General features: G+C 38.0%; 2 protein-coding genes across 6 annotated transcripts; one reads left to right on the top strand and one right to left on the bottom strand.

Moving 5' to 3' along the window:
• Positions 1 to 468: 468 nt before the first annotated feature.
• Positions 469 to 13,508, bottom strand: tmem63a (transmembrane protein 63A). 4 transcript variants are annotated; one of them, XM_044169463.1, is made up of 24 exons: positions 12,366 to 12,588; positions 11,696 to 11,731; positions 9,881 to 10,073; positions 9,468 to 9,547; positions 9,221 to 9,290; positions 9,001 to 9,038; positions 8,721 to 8,863; positions 8,224 to 8,275; positions 8,005 to 8,113; positions 7,658 to 7,728; positions 7,435 to 7,515; positions 6,781 to 6,892; positions 6,380 to 6,513; positions 5,904 to 6,047; positions 5,259 to 5,412; positions 5,064 to 5,170; positions 4,884 to 4,970; positions 4,515 to 4,580; positions 3,935 to 4,097; positions 3,295 to 3,400; positions 2,935 to 3,102; positions 2,250 to 2,365; positions 2,111 to 2,161; positions 469 to 1,661 (listed from the first exon to the last, which is right to left on the bottom strand). In XM_044169463.1, the coding sequence occupies exons 3-24, from the start codon at positions 10,046 to 10,048 to the stop codon at positions 1,521 to 1,523; spliced, it is 2,361 nt and encodes a 786-aa protein (XP_044025398.1). In that variant the 5' UTR covers positions 10,049 to 10,073; positions 11,696 to 11,731; positions 12,366 to 12,588; the 3' UTR covers positions 469 to 1,520. The 4 variants fall into 4 exon arrangements, with proteins under 4 accessions (XP_044025398.1, XP_044025396.1, XP_044025397.1 ...); XM_044169461.1 differs by lacking the exons at positions 11,696 to 11,731; positions 12,366 to 12,588 and adding an exon at positions 13,367 to 13,508; XM_044169462.1 differs by lacking the exon at positions 11,696 to 11,731 and having other exon boundaries at positions 12,366 to 12,587.
• LOC122863209 (G-protein coupled receptor family C group 6 member A-like) lies at positions 12,690 to 22,250 on the top strand. 2 transcript variants are annotated; one of them, XM_044169460.1, is made up of 7 exons: positions 12,690 to 13,005; positions 15,477 to 15,640; positions 16,631 to 16,749; positions 17,408 to 18,184; positions 18,943 to 19,140; positions 19,901 to 20,027; positions 20,205 to 22,250. In XM_044169460.1, the coding sequence occupies exons 2-7, from the start codon at positions 15,511 to 15,513 to the stop codon at positions 21,125 to 21,127; spliced, it is 2,274 nt and encodes a 757-aa protein (XP_044025395.1). In that variant the 5' UTR covers positions 12,690 to 13,005; positions 15,477 to 15,510; the 3' UTR covers positions 21,128 to 22,250. The 2 variants fall into 2 exon arrangements, with proteins under 2 accessions (XP_044025395.1, XP_044025394.1); XM_044169459.1 differs by lacking the exon at positions 12,690 to 13,005 and adding an exon at positions 14,837 to 15,376.
• The last annotated feature ends 171 nt before the right edge of the window (positions 22,251 to 22,421 follow it).

Below are 22,421 nucleotides of genomic sequence, written 5' to 3'. Positions count from 1 at the left end.
CAAGAACTATTGTGAAGCTCCATTAGGGTACACTGATCCTTGTCCAATAGTCCAAACCCCTCTTTTCACCATAGCTAATAACCTAGATATATTGTTAGCTTAGCACTTCATTACCCATATTTAACAACTGTGCTAATCACTTCAGCACGCTAAAAGCCCTCAAATGACAATAAAGGTCTTTCTCAGCTGAGGCAGGTACCGTGGTGAGAAAGGGGAAAAGGGCAGGGAAAAGAGGAAGCCAAAGGAAAGTGAACAGAAAGGGAGACAATAGTGAAAGATCAGGTGAGGAGGTGGAGCTACTGGAATTGTTGCCCAGTAAACTGGCTCATACCAATGTCGGAATAAGTTAGAAATCCTCAATGCAACACTGTGCATTTGTCCTCTTTAACTGCTGCATGAATATTTAAGAGGTTAAGCTACCCCACTGCAGCTCAACAGTGCCACCTAATGACAAGACACACACACAAGTTGTTTAATATTGAAATTTAAATCATATACAAAGCTAAGGCTTAGACATTTCATCTTTTTAACTTCAACACTCTTATTACCAACCACTGTACACTTACAAGTTTGCCTTTCGTATTTAGTTCCATGTTAAAATGCAAATTTTAAAAAAGCTGCAAAAACACAACTTCAATGTACACTGAATACAAATAAACCTTGACATATTTAATGAAAATAGTGTCTAACCATTGTCATCATCATCATAGTAAACCTTTGGTTGCAAAACTCCTTCAAAACTGATACAAATGTTTGTTCTCTTGTCTAATTACAAAAGTAAAAACATTTATCTCTTTTTAGTAAACACATGACAGGCCTCTCTTGGTACAGAAAGTGCATAGTTAACATTAGGCAGTAAGTTATTCCCTTGGCCGGTGTTGTCCTCTGGCATCAAAAAAGGCACTGTGAAGGAATTGAAACTGGATAAAAACAGCAAGCTCTGCTTGTCCACCTCTTTGGCAGCAGTGATGCTGGCTTGATTATCTTGTTCTGGTAATACTTTTGGCATGTACAAGAAATTAATTCCAGTATTTTTCACAAATATTATGGCATGTTTGAAATGGCAGGTTTATCAGAGAGGTCTCGTACAGAAAAATACAACAATAACTGTGCTTTATGATGGATAAGATTGAAACAGATGCAGGTTTCTCATGGATGTTTGTGCTATGCTCATCAAGTGCAAATAATGATACAAATAACAAATAAATTCCTATTTACCTTTTTTCCTGCAGAAAGCAATTTCAATTCAACACACTGTCCTCCCTGCTACTTTTAACTCATATATTTCCAAAAGCAGAAGCTAAGGAAGTTGGACGGCACAGCGTCAGAAATTCATTGCACCTTATTCTCTTGTACCATCTGGAGATTTTCTTGGCTGTCTCTGACTGAGCAGTAGGATGGAGGTGAATTTAAACTGACTTCATTCAATGCTGAAATCATTGTGAAGGAAGCAGATTTACGAACAGTAGTCGTGGGGATCCTGACTCCAGAGTTTTGACTCAGTGTTGAAATACACTGATTCAGCAATCTGACATGCTTTCCTCCACTGGGCTGTGGCAGTAGGCCGGGCTGCCCTCTGTAGAGCCATAAGACCGCTTAGGTTTAGACTCCTGTGGGGCGCTGGCAGGTGATTTGGGATTAAGCATTCTGGGAAGGTACACCTGTAAATATACAATAAAAAAGAGATGAATACTGAAAACAAACAAAAGGGCTCTTAAGGGTGTTTCTCAATATTCATTTTTGTGTTTTCTTTTATCCTCCCTGATGTGTGATGCAATGCTGCATGTAATGGCCAATGTATGACTTTGATACCAAAAATGTTGGGAAATTAGGGAAAGATAAAGCTCCTGGAAATGTATGAGGCAAACTAGGACGTTTCAATATAAACTTGGCCTAGTAAAGCCCAAAGTTCACTGCAAGAACAACTCATCATGAACAATCAGGTCTTTAGGGTTTTTACTTTGTTAATGAATAACAAACCAAGATGATGACAAATAGGGTTATAGAATATACAGCAAAGTTCAGGAAAGTTAACTTAAGATCCAGTCTGTCCTAAATACATCTGATCTTTATTTGTGCTGTGGAATTTGTTATGGAACAAGTACAGTACCGTGGTGTTTTCTTCCACTTCTTCTGCTGTATCCTCATCCTCCTCTTTCACCTGTGCAAAAGAACACAAACAATATGAGGGCTCAGTGTGAAGGATGACAAAGAAGTGACAGTATATGAACACACAAGCAAACACTCACCTCATAGTTGTGTGGACTGAGGTACTTGAAAAGGCCAAAGCAGGTGTAGCTGACGCAGATGACGACGGTGATACACAGGACCACCAGTGTGAACAGAGATGTGAAAGTCCAGAAACCTGAAATGCGACACACGCACCCACACACATATAGTTTAAATAATGGCATAGAGATTTTACTTATTATGGGGCTGCATGCAACACCTACATGTAATTACATGTATATAGTAAGGGTGGAAAACGTTCACAGATCTTTCAGTTTGATCTATACTTCACTTGTAGAATCATAGTTTGGGAGCTTTGAACGTTCAGAGAAACCTGTTGTCTGAGGTTTTGCATTTTTTTAGAAGTTTACCTTGAATATGAATATTTTAGGCATGAGCTCAGTTTAAAAACTGTACCATCTGACAAATGTATGCGTCACATTTGATAAAAAACAAACAAAAAAACTGCTGTTTTCGGGAACTGAGGCTGTAATCTTAACACAAATTCTGTGCATGTAAAATTTTGTAAATGTACACAGTATGACCACATACAACGTCCATCCACATTTTGTCTTAAGGCCAAAAAATCAGGTTCTTAACATCACTAGCTGTGGTCAAACACTAGTACTTAATCGCCGTTAGTGAATCTCAGGTCACTTTACTGATGATGACTTTTTCCAGGTTTAGCACACGGTTGTTTCTAACCTGTTCTGAGAACAGAAAAGAAGTAAAGCCATATTAGGCAGATGATGGGCGCAGCCAGAGCTTGACTGACAGCTTCCAGGTGGACCTGGCGGTCTAGGCGAGCGGGCAGGTAGACAAAGTACAGGTTGTGTTTGTCCACCAGGTGCTTCAGCATCATGTACAGGAAACCTGTAGACACACAGACATTAAAAACTCCACCATGGAAGTGACTGGAAATATGTTGTATGTATAGAAGCGCGTATGGGACACTGAGGCAAATGCTGACAGACTGAAGTAATCAAGAGAATGTCAAATAGATCTACTGATATACCGTACGTGTGTGTGAGTGCATGCTTGTGTACAGCCCTCCTAACTACTCACCAAAAGGCGTGATAATAGGACATATGATGCTGTAAGCCATAATGACAGTGAACACACATAGTCTCCAGCCATACATGGCTCCATATTCGAACTCATAGGCCTGGTTCTGTAACAGAAATCAAAAAGGTAGTTGACTTGTAAATGTTGAGGTGAGGCTGAGAATAAAGCAAACTACAAACTAAATTTCACTGACTTGAGTTTACAGGAAAAGAGAGCATAGTAGAAATCTGTCTAGTCACAAAATACATGGCTCATTGGCTAGAGCACTTGATATATTTCTATTACACATTGTCAATGTGTTTACAGGCATGTTTACACTTTTTACATATCCTGCATAGTCTGGAACACATTCTAAAAGTGGTAGCCATTTATAAAACAATAAAGTTGACAAAGGACCCTTAAAAACATGAGAACAGTATCAAGACATTTATTTAAAAAAAAAAAAAACTAAATATTTTTACAAAGTAATGGTTCCAAAACATGTATTATCGCTAAAACATTGCTAAATAAGAATATATAACTCAGCAGGACTCAATTCAATGCACAAGTGGGCCCTGGTGCTCTGTTCCAGATATAGATACAAAATACACCAATGACTTTTAGCTGTAGCATTCTTTTAATGGACAATGACATTACAAACCTGTTTGACATATTTCCTTTCAGCAGCAGAGTGAGCAAACGCCATACGCATGGTGTAAAGCAGTAACCCTGGCAACCGCAGCAACTCCATCCCAGAGCCCACCAGGGCTGCTGTGATCACATAGTTGACAAAAAACGCCCCTTGGTCAGGTAAGAACACACACCTGGTGTAAGGAAGGAATAGAAAACAAAAAGACAAAAGAAAAGAAGACTATGAAGTCGAACCAATGAGGAAAAGTCCATTGTTATAAAAACCAACTTACCGCATGTGTTTCAACAAACACTTTTAACTTGAGAAAAAAATTATAGAATTTGAATTACAACCAAACATTGTAAAATATGAAACTAGATTACAAAACAATGCAGTCTTGAGTGACTGCAACAATAGTGTGTCAAACATTGCAACTTGAATACAGCTCAACCTGTATGACGTGAGTTTACAGTAAAACTGACGCAGCCTGGAAATCCCATTTTCTCTCTTTATAATGTACTTATTATCAACGTGAGAACACCATACAATAATCTGAAAATCCTTTATTCAAATTAATTAGTTAATTGGTAGTAAAAGAGGTATTACTTACTCAAACCTCAGTTTCCCATCTGAGAGAAACTCTTTATCAAACAGCCAGCGGAAAAACACTGCAAGACTAATGGAGAAAAACAAAAAAAGATTGCAAAGAGTTAGGCAAGATTCTCCCTGAATCCACAAAATGCATCTATTAGCCTGGGAGGAATCCCTTTCAGCCAACTGACATTCACTTTTATATTTGGTATTTTACTGTATATACATACTAACAAGTGTTAAAGTGTGTAAGTTATCCGTTTATTACTGTATCTGACATAGGCTGATTGCTATAGCAAACTACAACTAAATTATTACTGCAAATAAATAATTAACCTAGATGCTAGGCAAACTGTTGCTTATTCAAACTGATGGTAACGCAAACTACCTGGTGAGTCCTAGCGAGGGGAGGATAAGCACCATGAAGAGCAGGAAGAAGTACAGCTTCCGCATCATGCTCAGCTGCTCACTGGACCTGAGACACAGACGGCCCTGGATCAAAACATTTTCCTCTGCTAAGAGAAACTAATCACTGCCTTTCTAATGTGTGTTTGTGTGTGTGTAATACCTGCTCCAGTGTGCCTCTCCTAGTGTAGAATAGTAGACTAAGGTGGGCAGCAATGCTGAGAAGGACCACAGCAGGAGAGTGGGGAAGAACTGACTGATGATAGGGCTCTAGGGTGAAAAACAAAACAAACTGTAGATTTATAGCTTTGAAAGCAGAATTCTGACAAGTATGTGTGTCTGCGTGTGCAAGTCTCACATTGAGATATTGGATAGGCTTAGTCACGTTGAACTTGTCTATGGTGTTGATAATAATGGTGGGAGTCGTGAGGAAGGTGAGCAGGAAGAAAAGGAAGAAGTTGAGCATCATATAGCGCATGAACCAGCGAAAACCCCGCACTGAGAGATTGTCCCTGTAGGATGGGGAAAATAGGAAAAACAGAAGCAACGCGACAGTTACACACAAAGAGCCAATGCAAAGTAGAGAAAACATAACAGTGTAGGGTACACTCTGATTCCTCCCACACAGATATGGCTGAAATCAATATTCACAATATTACCAAGAATATTTTCATGCAACCAGTATTGCCATATTGCAAGATCATATGTCAAATAGCCTAACTGCATTACGCATTACACCAAAAAAGGCACTGTGAAGAAATCTAAATTGGACAAAAAAACTAAAACCTCAGAAACTAATTTGGTTTGATTACAACTCAATTGAGATCATGCATTTGGCCTTCAGACTTTTGTAAAACAATAACACCATATGATTCCACTAAAAGTCAGTTAATGATAATATTGAATTATTGCCCAGCCTTATTGGCACCAGTATTATAAATACCAAGTCATATGATCTGCATGGAGCACATACTGTGTGAAGAGTTGGTGTTTCAGACCTTACCAATACACGTTTTTGGGATGGGGTGCAAAGCTGACCCTCCACCTGTTCACTTTCAGAGTTTCACAGTTGGATGAAGGTTGGGGCACCCGCCCACAACAGCAGTTTGTCCCCCCACACTCGAGTGCATTGAAGTCTTTCAGAATGCTGAAGTGAGTAAATGACAGCTGTTAGTTACACACATTAACCAGCTTTCAACAATAACAGCTACCCAAAGGCCTGCCTCCAGTAAAGGGCATGTGGTGACAATAAAATCCAGAGAGCACTGTCCTGATCAGGCCAGAGCCTAAAAATACTAACAGAGAAACAAGCATAGTCAGCTGACATGATACTGCTGCTTCTATGCTGCCAGACAACTACTCATGGCAGAAACATTGGCACATACTGTATGCCAACCAATCATTCCTGCTATTTACTTCGCCTGTACATATAATGCAGACACATGTACTGACAGAAAGAGACTTTAAATTGGTACTCACTACTTGGCCATAGCCTTGGTCTGCAAGGTGACGAAGGCAATCCCCAGGGGGCGCTGTGGCACCAGTTCTACCTGCTTCCTCACCTCTCCCAGCAGGTCTTTTTCTTTAGTACTGTAGTACTCTATGGCATCAACCTGAAAACACACACACACACACACACACACATACACACATAGATTAAATGCTTTACTTGAAACCACCTTTATTTAAATCTTGGTGTAAAATAGTTCACATTCTTGCTTTATTCACTGCCACTGTAAATGAATAAAACTGATACAACCTTTTTCATTTTATTACAAGATTTAGAGCTTTGCAGTCATAACAAGTACTTTTCTTAACCTGAATTGTAACATACATGATAAAAACTAAAAGAAGCTATCTTATCATCTGGTTTATCTCACCTTCTGTGAGCAGCAACAGAGGTTACCACACAAACAGGGGTTAATCAGCTCAGGTTTCCCTGTGCTCTCTAGGACATGCTCATAGTAGCGCAGGTTTTTTCCAGCTCGCATCCTGGGGTGAAGAAAACAAACAAACACAAACAAGTTTGTTTAACTTAGTAGAAATAAAGCAAAAGAAAATATCCCTAAACATTTTAAACACGTGTTTCTAAGCCTGGAATATGCTTCACGTGCTGGTGCCTACGACCATTTCCTCTGCAGATGTGCGTACGCCATCTGAAACCATTTAAAATATTGAAGAGTAAGAGTGAGACTGAACCATGCAGTACATTTATGGGCCATAAAACTAAAATAATGAGCTATAAGAGACTAAAAAGCTCACTAGAGCTGCTGAGTTAGGTGACAATTCTCTCTGTGGGTTTGTCACTGCACACACCAATTTCAACTGCACATAGAAATTAGATACCTTGTTAAAATGAAAATTATTTATCAGTAGCACAGACCAAAAAACAATTATCAACAATGAATCATGCACAAATGGTGGCTCTATAGGCCATGAGCTGACAAAATATGACTTTGTGGGCACAGCACGCTCACTTGCACACGCTGGCATGTACTCATGGCACACAGGGCAATAATCACATGATTTCTTACCTTTCCTTATCAAGGTGCATGAGCTTGGCCACGTCATAGCCCAGGGTCACAGCACACACTTGACAGGAAGGGTACGCCTCTCTATACAAAAACAGCACTGACATTGAGGAATGGAGCAGGTGGCCACTATTTATGGTAACATGCAAGTACACTGCATCAAGACCAAAATTCATTTTTTACAGAATATAAAACAGAAAACTTTACAATTTAGTCAAAAACTCACGTGAAATGGGTCTTTAGAGCTTCCTCTGTTGCAGTTTTAGGGACTGAACACACAAACAAAGTGTTTCTGGTCTACAAACAGAAAGGCAGATCAGTGAGGTATCAGCGCAGGTGAGTGAAACTCAGCATCTACTTAATATAATTAAACACTGTAATCTGGCCAGGCTTTCATTATGTGCTTAGCTCCTCATAGACAGGTGCAATCCAATGTAAAATAAATAGAGAGAGTAAAACAAGTAATGTGGACACAGTTCAAATGTATACATTTGTGGGAGACATTCAGACCAAGTGCGGATGCTTATAACTTTAATGACATAAAATTTTGTAGTCTAGTAGACATAGACTCACTGTCTCTCTGCGCATGCTTTTGATTTGTGATGTGTGATGTCGCAGCAAAACAACTGTCAGGGTCAGGTACAGAACTGCAAACACTGTATGCAGCCATAACAGGTTGTTTCTTGAAGCAAAAATTATAGACACCAAGAAGCATTTGGTCATGACCAAACCACAAAACTGCAATACAAACTTTTGTTTATATAGCAACATTTTTTGTCATACAATAGTTACCCCTTTTGTAGATTCCCAATAGTTGTCCTTCCAAAACTCCATGGCTCATTACCTGAAAGAAATAATCAGCAAGAAAACATACATACTGTAAGTAGAAATGCAAATACGACAAGACAAGAAACATAAACAGAAAATGATCAGAATACGAGCAACCTAACCCTGGATTTCACTAAAACGTGTGACCAATTGGTCAAAATCACCTATGAAAAAAAGTACACACTTCTGGGACAAGTCACTGATTATGAAGTGGACCGTGCAGCTCCTGATTTTTTGATTGCTTGCATCACATTTGAAGCCATCATAAAACACACCGGACCTATAATCTGTACTTAAAATAGCTTAAAAAATAAGTAAGTAAACTGTAATTTTAGCCATTAACAGATACTGGTTGTCATCATCATTGCACACTTTTGTAATGCTGGACTGTAATCACTGTAAAGCCATAAAGTCTCTTGTAGTTTTTTGCTTAAAATACAGAGAAACAGTGCAAAACCCACCCAGCAGGTCTCCAGTCAGGTTGATAGGCAATATGATTGAGAGGGAGGTGACAGTTATGACCAACAGCAAGACGATCAGATGGCGCTGGAAGGACAGGTAGTGAACAGCATCCATGCCACATCTGGCTTTTATTTTTTCCTCACTGAAACACACACACACACACACACACTGATTAGAAGGAACCAACACATGGCTTGAATACACAGCATGATAAAATAGCTTTTGGTTGGGCCACAAGTTGAGAAACAAAGACCAGCAAAACAAGCTACAGTCACTCACTCCATTCTGAGGATGTACGGCAGCCAAGAGCAGCATCCCTAAACAGAAAGAGAAGTATTTTGATTACACTAACATACAATCAAGATATTAGTTATATTAATCTCTTAATATTATAAATATAACAATAATGTCTCATCTTGATGAGTAGGGCTATTCTTTTATGCTATATGAATACTGATTTTGGTGCTGAAACTGATGACAAAGATTTTCTTTTACATACCAAGTCATTCTCAGGGTCATCCACACTGGATGACATGCGTCTATAGCGACGGTGTGTTGACTCAGTGAACCTAATACACAAAGTGTCAGTGTCAAGGATTAAATCAAATTGACTGGAAAAAAACAAAAACAAACCAAAAAGATTAATCTGGTCAGTATTTCACATCTGATGTCTGAGGCAATATTTTACTGGTATGGCTTGTCATGGTAACAACAAAATTTGAAAGTGTGTGAGATCACGAACTGACCCTTTGTTGTCTGAAACTAATGCCAGACGCCCATAGTCCCAGAACTTCCTCCTGATAATAGAGAAGACAATCAGCAACATCTGTAGGTGGCATGAGAAAAAGGACCAATCAGCTTTCACCTTATAACACAAAGTAAAACATATATTGATGCCTTGACTCAAATAAAGCAATGGTTGGTTGGTAAAAAAAAAAAAAAAAAGAAATTTACAAGTAAGTGTATTGCTTAATATTGCATGATGGGAAAAACATTCTTGTGCAATTTATACAGTAAAAGAAACAAAGAAAATATAAAGCATTTTGGTAAGGATTTTCTCTTGCCTATAAGGACAGGAAAGAAAGAACATAACTATGCCCTAAAGATTTCCAATCTTCTCTCACTTGATAACATCACAGGCAGACAGACGGACACATACCAGAAAGACAAGGAAATCGAGCAGTAGCACAACTGGCACTCCTCCAAAGTCCTTTCTGGAGAGTACGGTGCTCTGTGTGGAGCTGAAGCAGCTACTGTTGTCCAGGCCATAGGGAGAGGTACCATTTGTGACCAGCAGGGGCCACTGCTCCCACCACATGGAAGACATCACTGACGTGGACCCAGCAGTTTGTCTGCAGAGATTGAAGTGGTACAGTATAGCCAAAGCTGCTCCCAAAGTGACAGTCCTAAGCAAGTAACAGTTATTTTCATTATCAGTAATTATTTTATTATTAATCTGTCGAATTAATTGTTAAGTTGATAAAATGTCTGAAAATATTGAAAACTGTAGGTCACAGTTTCCCAGAGCCCAAGGTAATTTCTTCAAATTGCTTGTTTTGGCCAACCAGCAGTACAAAAACCTAACAAATTCCATTTTAAATAATATAAGATAAAGAAAAGGAGCAAATCATTACATATAAGAAGCTGGCATTTGACATTTTTGCTACATTAATAAATATCGTAAAAAAAAAATGCAATATTGAGAACCTAGAGCCATTTTTAAATTGTGTGCCATAATGAAGAGGAGAGTAAACACCGAGGGGTACTGTCTGTGCAGGAGAAACGTGAAGGCAATACATCAGGGGTCTCAAACTATGTGCAGCATTCACTGAGCACACCTTCAACCATGGGGTGTAGTGTTTTCTTTGAATTACAACCTGCAATACGTCATATTTTAACAGCACAACAAAGTAGGACCACAACTACCAAATAATGTCATTAATTAATCAGTTAATACATAAATTATTGTTTTGATTGATCAATTAATTAAGGCAGTAAAATGTCAGTAAATAGTGAATGTTTCCCAGAATCCAGGTTAATGTCTTCAACTACAAAAGACATTGACACATTTGAGAAGCTGTAACCAACAAATATTGGACATTTTTGTTCAAGAAATTACTTAAATGATTAATCAATTATCCAAATTTTCTGTCAATCCACTAATTGGTTAATCAGCTAATCATCCTCTGTATTGTATTTCCATATCTGTAGTGTATTGTAGTTTTATGATACTGAAAGCTGTATATTTTAATTACACTGTACATGTAAAAGCCCAACTAGGGACAAGAGTTGAAAATTAGCAATAGTTTCATGCTCTGTACTGGAACTATGTTAAATTGCATCATCCCTATCAAATAAAATTCAAAATAATCAATAATTTCTGCTCTACACAGTAGACTTGTTGGCCTATCAGGGGTGAACAACAATGTGCCGTGGGAGAACCAAGACGCTGCAGCTTTTCTAAGCTAAACAACTTTTCATTCCTGCAACTAAAGATTAAATCAGAGGACGTTATTAGCATACTTCAAACCAGCTAGGTGGAACTGTGAAAATCAGCTGCTAATGTCTTTGGTTGAAGTGAAAGCCTACATGCTCTTGGTTCCAGTGGTGGGAGAAGATTCAGAACTTTTACTTAAGCAGCAAAATTACACTGTAGAAATAATCTGTTACAAGTGAGAGTCCAGTTCTAAAGCTTAAGCAAGTAATGGTATGTTAAGTATATATTATGTTACTCATTTATTTTATTTATTGTTGTTATTTATTTATTATGTTATTTATTACTCATTATGCAGCAGAATGGCCTCTCTCTGGTGTTATTTTATCATATATTATATATCATTGGATTATTTTTACACATGCATTACTGTGTGAGCAGCATTTTGTAGCTGGCGAAGCTAATGCTAGAATTAACTACATTATATATTGTTGGGTAGTTTATTCTATAACAATGCACTGTATTTTATAAACTGACCACCTGTTTTGTATGTAGAATCTGAATCTTCAAAAGTACCTAGTAAATGTAGAGGAGTAAAAAGCACAATGTTTACATCTGAACTGAGCAGTACAAAGCAACATAAATATTCTGAAAGACATGGGCAACATCATAATTACTGCTGTGGGACTGAACCAGGAATTTTGAGATTTTGTCATGCTGAACCATGTGGTTTCAGTACAGGAGTCCATATCAAATCCCACCCTGAAATATGTGGTTCATAGATGAGTCACGCGGGGGCGGTTATAAATCATAATGTATGATACAGGTTAACCAGTGGTGGAAGTATTCAGATTCTTTACTTATGTAAAAGTGCTAATACCACAATATTTGTCTGTTGACCCTGACATTAAAACTAACGAGTAGCAAAAATTACAACTCAGCAGACTGCTGTGTTTGTTCTTAGTTTGACTGCGGGCATTTCTCTCCGAATTACAAATTGAAACCTCCCCAGCAGCTGTTTGCACACTGTGACAAGCGTTAGGTGTTGTGACAGGCTACTTAATAGACTCACCAAAATTAAAGTTAAACAAAAGCTTACTGAGTTGCGTTAAACAGGCTAATTAAAGCAACAGTTACGTGAGAGCTACCGTGTACACAAGTTGCACGAACAGTTTGCTGATGCTAATGAGGTACACCAAAGTTTGCTCACCTCCTCAACGGTCTGCGTATGTAACTTTACAACCACTAACTCGATTTAGACTACTTATCTGGAAAGCGAACAAATCGCGTTTCCGGGTTGCCTTCGCAGGTCTAGAGGAATGTAGACAGTCCTGCCTGTATGTCTTTTATCCTGCCGAGAAGGAAACTTCTTTCTACTGTAAATATTCGAAAAATGACTTAAGTCCGTCTCCGCTCGTCCTTCCCCTTCATGTTCCGCGTATGCGCAGACGCTGCAGACCAAACTAGCTGTCTCGTGCTAAGAACGCACGGTTCCAATCAATCCTCGAGCCTCTGCTCCACACAGAAAAACAGCAGGAACCTCCCACTGTCTACCCTTGTGCCAGTTAGTGCAACTAAGAAGATTGGATAGGCCTGTATGTTGTTTATGGCCTTAGTTTCTTTCCACTGCATAATTTGTGGCTTGTTATGGCTTATACTGGGGCAGGATCAGCAAAGAGAAAAAGAAAAGAATTTACCGGAAGAACAACAAAAAAAGCTAAAAGGGACAGTGATAGAGCATGAGCGAAAAAACGAGTCAACCTCGGTCAGTCATTCAACAGACAGAGAGAATTGTGGGATTTAATAGGATTCAAACCCGATCCTGAATTGGCCCTCTTCCTCCTAGACAAGTATGTAATATGTTTATTTTATTTATGAAATACATTGCGAGATGTGGAATGGAGGTTTAGGTCACAGTGGACATTATTGTAATACAACTGGCTTATAACGTAACATTTTATGCCTTGCTACCGAGATTTATCTTACTGTTGGCTTATTATTATGAAGACATAACATTACGAGGGAATGTTGGTAACTTTAACTTTCTCAACAAAATGACTATTACCGAGCAACCGAATCTGTTAGTGGTAGGCTTACATGTATCCTAGGTGTATGAACGGCACTAAAACAAAGTTTACTTTGTTTCATCATCGTCATACTGTTATTGATCTTACATAGCCACAAATAGATTACATTAACAGATTACATTACCTCATTGCTATGTATCCTGCAAAAAGCTGTTTTAAAAAAAATTGGAAAAAAAGTATTTTTTTCTCTCACTTCCAAAACAAATACATGTGCTAGCAGCCAGATCAAGATCTTGACGACACAAGGCGGTGGAAACACTACCGCTTTTGTCCACAGGGGCTGCCATAATCAACACAAAGTGAAAGTTCCGTGTAGTTGCTTTCAGTGGAAAATTTTGTTTTAAGTCATCTCATAAGTTTTGAAAATGTAAAACTAGGTTAACTGGACTTGAGATAACAAGTTCAGTAAAAATGAAGGTATTAAGTTGAATCAAGACAGTTCAGTCATATTGACAAACATTACAGTCAGATTTGCTTTCATTTTGCATTGTCTCAGTTTAAAGAGTCCGTTTTGACACAAAAAACACATTGCTGAGTTAGAACACTGACAACATGCCATGCTACTCCAAGCAACTTTGTTAAATTACACGGGTAGGGACTGAATTTGATACTAACTTTAATTATGATTAGCATTGTTTTTATTATTATGAATAGACATATTATATTACCATGTAGTAAAGACACACAACAAGTTTCCATCACAAATGATTTATTAAAACATTGTTTCGGAGATATTAGTCGTAGAGATGTATGCATTTTTTGAATAGAATGGGACTATATGGCACTCAGCCTGTGGTGGTCAAAACATCAAAAAATACATTTGAAAAACTCAATAGCAGTGACTCTTTCCAGAAATCATGACCTGGCTACTCAAGATAATCCACAGATTTATGAGCAGTTTCATGTAGGAACTATTTTCTTTCTACCTTCTGCTCACAACAAGGTCTGTGGATTATCTTGAGTAACTGAGTGCCGTATAGTCCCATAATATAAAAACAAATGCAGACATCTCTACAGCCGATATCTCCAAAACTCGGCAACTCACACCAAAATAATCTACATGGATAAATAGCACTACAGGTAAGAGGAAAAATATGTATTTTTGATTTTGGGGTGAACTGTCTCTTTAAACTAATGGTTCCTGGAATAATGTGTTTAATAACCAACCATATTCCTACCTAAAATTGATCTCTGCACTGGACAAAATATTTAGCATTGACCTTTATACTTAACCAGCAATGTTTTTTTGAAGAAGAAAAGATGATTCAAATAAATGTCATAAAAATGTCATAGAAAGCATTAACTTTAACTTTCTTATCCATGTAGACACTCATATTTGATGGTTTAAAACAAATTATGAGTAAACTGTTTGCGTTCCTTGAAAATCATTGCTTTTTTTCATGTTTTGCAAGAACCTTATAATTCTAAGCAGAAAGCGAGTTCTTAGGATTAGAAGGTTCTATCTTCATTTGACATGTTCTAAAAAAAACATTTACAAATTTCATAGGATTTTGATATTGTACATTTAGAATACAATTAGGGTGTGTCATCATCATGTATGAAAGAGATAATATATATATATATATATAATTTTTGCTATTTGGAATGCAAAAACTTTGAAGCTCAATATCTCAGCCAAATAATTAAAACATTTAATTTGATATGTCTAACCTTCTTCTGAATCATTGTCTTACAGAGGAATAACCTAATTTTAGTACCAGGAAGAAAGACAATATTTTTTTCATCCCACACACATTTCTTTTAGTGACACCTCATGACAAAGATGGGCAAAATGATAAGTAATATTTTAAGTTCAAGCAGTTTGTTGACAGCTCTCAGTCTTCTGCAACCACACTGGAGATATCTACACAACTTTGAGAAATTTGAGAGGAGATTTTGGAAATCAGAGATACTTGGAAGCAGATTTGAGCTGACTAAAAGAACAAAAGAAGATGAAACATTTCTTTAGTTTCTATATCTTTGCCTCAGTTTTACAAGACCAGGTTTTTAGTACCACCGGTTTTGATGAAGCCACAGCTCCAGGTGACATTATTATTGGGGGATTGTTCCCAATACATGAAAGTGTTAATGTTACCATTGAAGAAGATGGCAGTGATACAAGGATCTGTAACAGGTACATTTTTTTTACCTTGTAAAGTGTGTGTGTTGTGTTGCGTTGTGTGAATGTGTGTGTTGAAGTATGTGTATGTAATATGTGTGATTGCATCACACAGGTTCAGCCTGGCTTGGCTGGTCCAGTCTCTGATAATGGTGCAGGCAGTGGAGGACATAAATAAGAAGCAGGAGTTGGGGAACCTAACCCTTGGATATCGTATACTGGACTCCTGCTCTGACGTTACCACTGCACTCAAAACCACCATGTCCTTCAGGAAAAACTGTGAGTAGTCTCAGGACCAGAAATGATTTAGAAATCTGTCCTGACTGAAACCCACCAGGAACTGTACTGTAAAAACTTACAAACACAGTTTTTTGTTGTTGGGATAATTTCTTGCCTTGAAGAGTGGCCTCGTAAAACTATTTTATGCTCTTTTATTTTCCTGTTGCGTTAATTTGTATCAGATAACAGTCGTTCTCTCTCAAATGACCTTACCCACTGCTGCTCCTATTATACCCAGCTAACACTCATTTTAAATTAACTAAACAATTACATTTTAAATAAACACAAATGGAAAATAAAAGTACATATATATTTTCTCAAAATGTTTCTATAACAACATGCATTGTAATGATCCTGGTCATTGCAAAGCCATAACCATTATAGATACTGCGCTGTCACTTTCTGGTAAGAAGTATACAACATTGACATATCAAATTACATTTATTGGACATAACACTGGAATTTATATCTTTAAACCTTTGTTTCACTGACATAGAAATTAAAGTTGTAATGGGCATCTCTGCAAATATACTCTACCTCAAAAACACAAGGAAGTTGCACCACATTAATAGTTTTGTCAGTTTTCGTCTTATTGTTATAAATAATCTAAAATAAAATATTAAGTAAATATTTAAGTCTATTTAGTTTATAAAGTCTCAGTATGTGCATTTGTGCCACTAAGTCTGACTTTTTTCTGACAGTGTAGACTTTGTCTTGTTGCTTATGATCACCTTTGAACTATAGGAACCTTGATTGGAAATCAGTCATGCTCTACTGTAATGTAAAAATGAATAAAACTATATTTGTATTTAAATATTAGAATACACAGTAATGGAAGTGATGAAATTATCAGTAATGGCTATAGTAATGATTTGGGGGAATCATTCATAAGAATCAAAATTCATAAGATTTATAGAAATAATGATACATATAGTATAATATATTTTTTATACATATATATGTTTATCATATTCTATTATATATTACCAGATAACAGGATGGATGGTGCCGAGCAGCCCTCCCCACCTGTGTTGGCTGTCGTCGGTGGTTACCACTCAGAGATATCCGCAGCGGTTACGAGGGAACTCAACCTGGAGTACATCCCTCAGGTATGACGGAGCTTAAAGACCATCTCTTGATTTAAGTAAAGCTGACACATTTTGGATGATAGAATTTCCATTCATAAACCTCAGAACTAAGATCTAAAATACAGAAAATTCTTGTCAGAAAATCAAAAATTGGTTCAGCAATATTAACGGAATAGTTCTACATTTGGGAAATACGCCTATTAGCTTTCTTGCCGATCAAAATGATAAAAATTAAGCTTAGCTTAGCAGAAAGACTGGAAATAAGGGAAACAAAAATCTGTCCAAAAACTGATGTGTAAAAACTAAATAATTTACGGGGAGTTATGTGCTGTAACTATGTCTTGGCCAGTAAGTGACTTCTGCCAGCCAAGTGATAGACCCGCACATAACCCCCGTAAAACTTGTTGTTTTTACACTTTTTGTGCAGATTACCCAAATAAGATTTTTTTTCTTTTGGACAGAGCCAGGCTAGCCGTGTCCCCCCACTTCTAGTCTTTATGCTAAGCTAACCAGCTTCTTGCGTTAGCTTCATATTTACCATACCGACATGAAAGTGGCATCAATCTTCTTGTCTAACTCCTTCCTTTAAACAAATATCAAGTATGAATGCAGACAAAAGTTTTCATATCACTACTGTATATTTCTCTAGTGTAATTGGTGCTTTGTAATATTCCCACAGATAAGTTACGGTTCCACCTCTAGTCTACTGAGTGATAAAACCCGTTTTCCAAGCTTTATGAGGACCGTACCAAAAGACGATCACCAAGTGCATGCCATCATCACTTTCCTAAAAGGCCACCAATGGACCTGGGTCGGTGTAGTGACAACTGATGGTGACTACGGTCACTATGCAGTTGTACGCCTCCAGCAGCTTGCAAAAGACCACAACATCTGCTTTGCCTTCATCTCTATTCTTCCAGATGGTCTGGGTGACAACTCACTCATGAACAGCACCGAAGCTACAGTCAAAAACATTATTGAAAATGTAAATGTCAAGGTCATTGTGTCCTTTGCCAAACCTTACCATATGAAGAATCTCTTTAGAAGTCTTCTCAAGCATTCTCAAGGCAGGGGGAAAGTTTGGGTGGCCAGTGATAATTGGTCACAATCAGCAAATGTACTGGGAAACTGGACTTTGAGTGACGTAGGTACAATCTATGGGACCACGCTTAAATCTGGAAACACAACCAGATTTAAGCAGTATCTCAGTAATCTTGAGGTAAACCCTGATCACCACAAGAACAACACATTCTTGTCTGATTTTCTAAAGAAACAACAAGTGAAAAGAGACGGGCATGTAATGCCCAATGACACAATCACTGAGGTATTAATGAAGATGATATATCCATATGCTGTGTTCAGTGTTGAGTTGGCAGTTCGAGCTATTGCTCAGGCTGTTGCAGACCTCTGCGTCAACAGGGACTGTAAGACAAGCCAGAGATTACAGCCCTTGGAGGTGATTACACACACACACTCACACACACACACACACACACACAGACACACATACACACCGATATGTGCATGAGGAAAACACAAAATATGAAAGCAGCTGTAATCAATATTTTTATATTAATAATGGAGTTACTACTTGTATGTGAAAGGGGTCCCTTGTAGCAAATCCACAGAAAACTATCGCCTGACTCTGCAGTCCCTCTCAGCTCTATGGAGCATTATAGTCACTTTCATTCTTGTGGTTTTCTGGCCCGCAACTGTACTATTTTGATTCACTAGCATCATTTTCAGCCACAGCAGGCAGTTGCTGTCAGCAGAAAAACTCTAAAAACCCACTGTGCACTACCTGTCCAGCATCAAACGACACACAGGCAAAGCCAGTGACTAGCGAGTGAACCAACTGGAGCATTTAGCAGCTAAAACACAGATATTTCCCTCAGGAGTTGGTGGATAGAAAAATTGAGCTAAAATGAGAATGCATATTGGACTTACATTCACCACATGGCCAGAAACATGACTCCCAACAGAATGCTTATGTTGTTCCTTATCTGCTGGATGTATAAATAGACCACTATTTGTTAAGAAGTTCGCCATATAAACTTTATAAGATGATAATATGTCAGTCTTGTGCTTACGTTGCTCCTAAGTGCATGGCCAAAAAATCTGTTATTGGAGATTTAACATAAAATGCTTGAAAGTCACGTAAAAATGAAATGAGAGTCACAAATTCACACCGTTTTCATCACTTTGCACTTTCAGTTACGAGGAGCCTTAAAGAAAGCAACGTTCCACATGGATGGGAAAAACTATTCATTCAACAACAATGGTGACCTCAACACAGGATATGATGTCATCCGGTGGAGGCAGACCCCACCACATCACGACATTGTAGCTCATTATAGTATAAAAAGCAAGAATTTCTCACAAAAAACATATCAAGATTTCCTACATGTCACAGTAAGGATTTTCCTTCCTCTGATGAGTTATTTTACTCTTTTATCATTTATTTATCACACATATTTCTATTCTATGTATCCTCCTTCTCTACAGTTCACATTAGCGGCGTGACTTTATGGATGGCAATGTCAGTTGGTCCACCACATTGGCATACACTTAAATATCTCAGCAATTGCCATGACGTTTTGTATAGACATTAATAGTCCCCAAAGGATGTTGTAACTGACTTTGGTGATCTCCTGACTTTAACTCTAGCACCTTGAAGAGGTTGACATTTCAGGTTTTTGGTGAAATGTCTTGACAACTATTGAGTTGATTGTCATGAAACTTGCCACAGACATTCATGCCCCCCGAAGGATGAATTATAATAACTTTGGTGATCTCCTGACTCTTGCCATCATCAGGTCAAAATTTCACTTTGTCCAACACTTTTGTGAATGACCAATTACTTGCAAAACTAATGACATTCCCATAAATCTCAGCTGCACTTTGTGTTTAGTGCTAATTAGCAAATGTTGGCATGCTAACATCAACATGTTAACATTGCCATTGTGACCATGTTAGCATACTGATCTTAGTGCTCAGCTCTGTTTAAGTACAGCCTCACAAAGCCGCTAGCGTGGCTGTAGACTCTTGTTTTGTCTTGTTTAGTGTATCACCAAAGCTTTAGTTGTGATGTTCTTCCTATTTCTCAAAGGCTGTACTGTATATGAATGAAGTCTACCAAAAAGTGCATGATGAGGATGCTTTCTCTTCTCAGGGAGATGTGATTTCCAGGTGCTCAAACAGCTGTGCTCCAGGCTTCTGGAAGCAGTCAATGAAGGGCCAGCCCGTTTGCTGCCATGAATGCTACCCCTGTCCTGAGGACCACTTTTCCAACACCAGCGGTTAGTACCAGACTAAAGTAAACAACAATAACATTGATGACCTATATAATGCAATAAAAAACAAAATAATAACTCTACAAGACAACTCTGCAGATATGAGGCATATCACCGTGTCAACTATCAGGAATAAGGTAGAACCAACTTGAAGATTATAATGAGCATTCGTCCTGTTTGCAGATTCCATAATGTGTCATCAGTGTAATACTGAGACCCAATACTCCTCCATGGGAAGTAACAAGTGTCTCGACAAGAAACCTGTCTACCTGAAATGGAATGATAAGTATCATGACACACTGCTGGCATTTACTGCTCTAGGGGCACTGCTTACCCTTGCTGTTGGGATCATCTTCTTTGCACGCTGGAATACCCCTGTGGTGCGTTCATCTGTGGGCCCCATCTGCGTCCTCCTCCTCTTCTCTCTCTTGAGCACATTTGTGAGTGTGGTACTATTTGGTGGTGAACCCGAGCAGAGGCAGTGCCAAGCACGACAGGTACTGTTTGGCCTGAGCTTCACCTTATGTGTCTCCTGCATCATGGTCAAGTCCTTTAAGATCATCTTGGCCTTTGAGTTTGACCCCAGAATTAAGAGTGTCCTGAAGAAGCTCTACAAACCTTACATCATTATTGCAGTGTGCTTGTCAGGTCAAGTGCTCATATGTGCCCTGTGGCTTGCACTCAAGTCTCCAAAGCCCAAATGGGAGAAACTGAAAAACAAAGAGGAGCGTCTGCTGATTTGCAATGAGATGTCATTTCCTGCATTTGGAGCCATGTTAAGCTATATTGGTGTTTTGGCTCTTATCTGCTTTGGTGTTGCTTTCAAGGGTAGAAATCTGCCTCAAAGTTACAATGATGCAAAGTTCATCACCTTTGCTATGCTGATTTACTTCATCTCCTGGATCATCTTTGGCCCAGTTTATGTCAGCGTCACAGGCCAGTACCTCCCAGCAGTGGAGATGGTCGTCATCCTCATCTCAGCCTACGGCATCCTGTTTTGTCAGTTCTTCACAAAGTGTTACATTATTCTGTTCAAGAAAGAAGCAAACACAGAGGAAGCTTTCTGCCAGGATGTTAGAAATTATTCCTCGCATAATAATGCATAATGCTCTGAAATGATCTTTGACCCTGCTTTAGATGTGAAGTCCCCAATGTCAAATCCACTGATCAAAGTCCATCCATGAGCTCTGGTCTGTCATCATGCTCTCTTTCTCCAGTCTCGAACCCACAGCTCACTAGGCTGCAGAACGACCACAATGTCAATAAGAGATATATAAGGAGATATTCTAGCTTTCCAGGATCACTACCAGTGTGATTCACAGTAGTTAAAAAAAAATCTATTATAATGTTTAAAACTGAAGCAAAAAATGTAATGGTTCAAATATTATTAGGTCCGCCACTAACATTTTAATTATTGAGTAATGAGCTTAATATTTTCTAAATTAATTGTTTTGTTTATAAAATGTCAGAAAATATATTTAAAAAATCTATATAATTTACCAAAGCCTAATGTGTACCCTGTAATAATTGCATTACCATTTAAAATTATATGTTTATCTGTGTTTCTGTTATGTTTTTGTATCCATTTAAATAGACAGTATATGATGGTTGACAATAATCTTTCTAGAGGTTAAAATCCTTTCACACAAACCTTAGTCAGGCAAAGAATTATTAGTCTTAATAAACTGTAATAATAAACTGTTCTTGAAGTCAAGCAAATCTTCAAGTCTCAAAAACTATGAAATGATTAATACACTGCAGCTCTCTGAAATTTGTATTTTCTCGTGTCTCATACCATAATTACCTTGTGAAGGCGGAAAAAGTGAATGGAAAGTTCTGACTGATCTGTTATCTGTTATCAGTCAGAACTGCTATCTTGTGTTCACAACAAAATGCTTTTGTTTGGCGTATATTTTAGTCTGTAAAAATGAAACTGATAATGACTCATGGTGCTGGACAAGCAATTCAAAAAATGTTCTTTCCTTGTTTTGCAATTTTGTTGCGTTTCATTGCCTTGTACTTGTACATGTATAATGACAATAAAGTTTAATCTAATCTAATCAATTCTGAAAAATACAGGGAGAAGCTGCTTTTCTGCATCTACTTGTCTCAACATGTCATTAGGGGAAAACCCTGTTTGATTTTTGAGTTCCTTGTAGGGAGAAAAGAGAAGAAAAGGAACTGTGGCATGTTTTATAAGACAATGGCATTAAAAGCTAAACATCAAAAGGTGCAATGGAACTGATCATTTTACATTATGTGAGCCTTTGGACAAATTATTTCACACAAGTCTCATTGTTATGATGTTGATACGGTGTGCACAAACCACACCCAGATCCTCCTCTGCAGACATTCCTCTCAATGGATTCACCCAAAGAAGTTACACTGACTGTCGTAAAT

The sequence above is a fragment of the Siniperca chuatsi genome, linkage group LG16 (genome assembly GCF_020085105.1).
Source record: "Siniperca chuatsi isolate FFG_IHB_CAS linkage group LG16, ASM2008510v1, whole genome shotgun sequence".
In the NCBI taxonomy this organism is placed as follows: Eukaryota; Metazoa; Chordata; class Actinopteri; order Centrarchiformes; family Sinipercidae; genus Siniperca; species Siniperca chuatsi.
The sequence above is the reverse complement of the archived record's forward strand: the minus strand, read 5'-3'. Positions and strand labels throughout refer to the sequence as shown.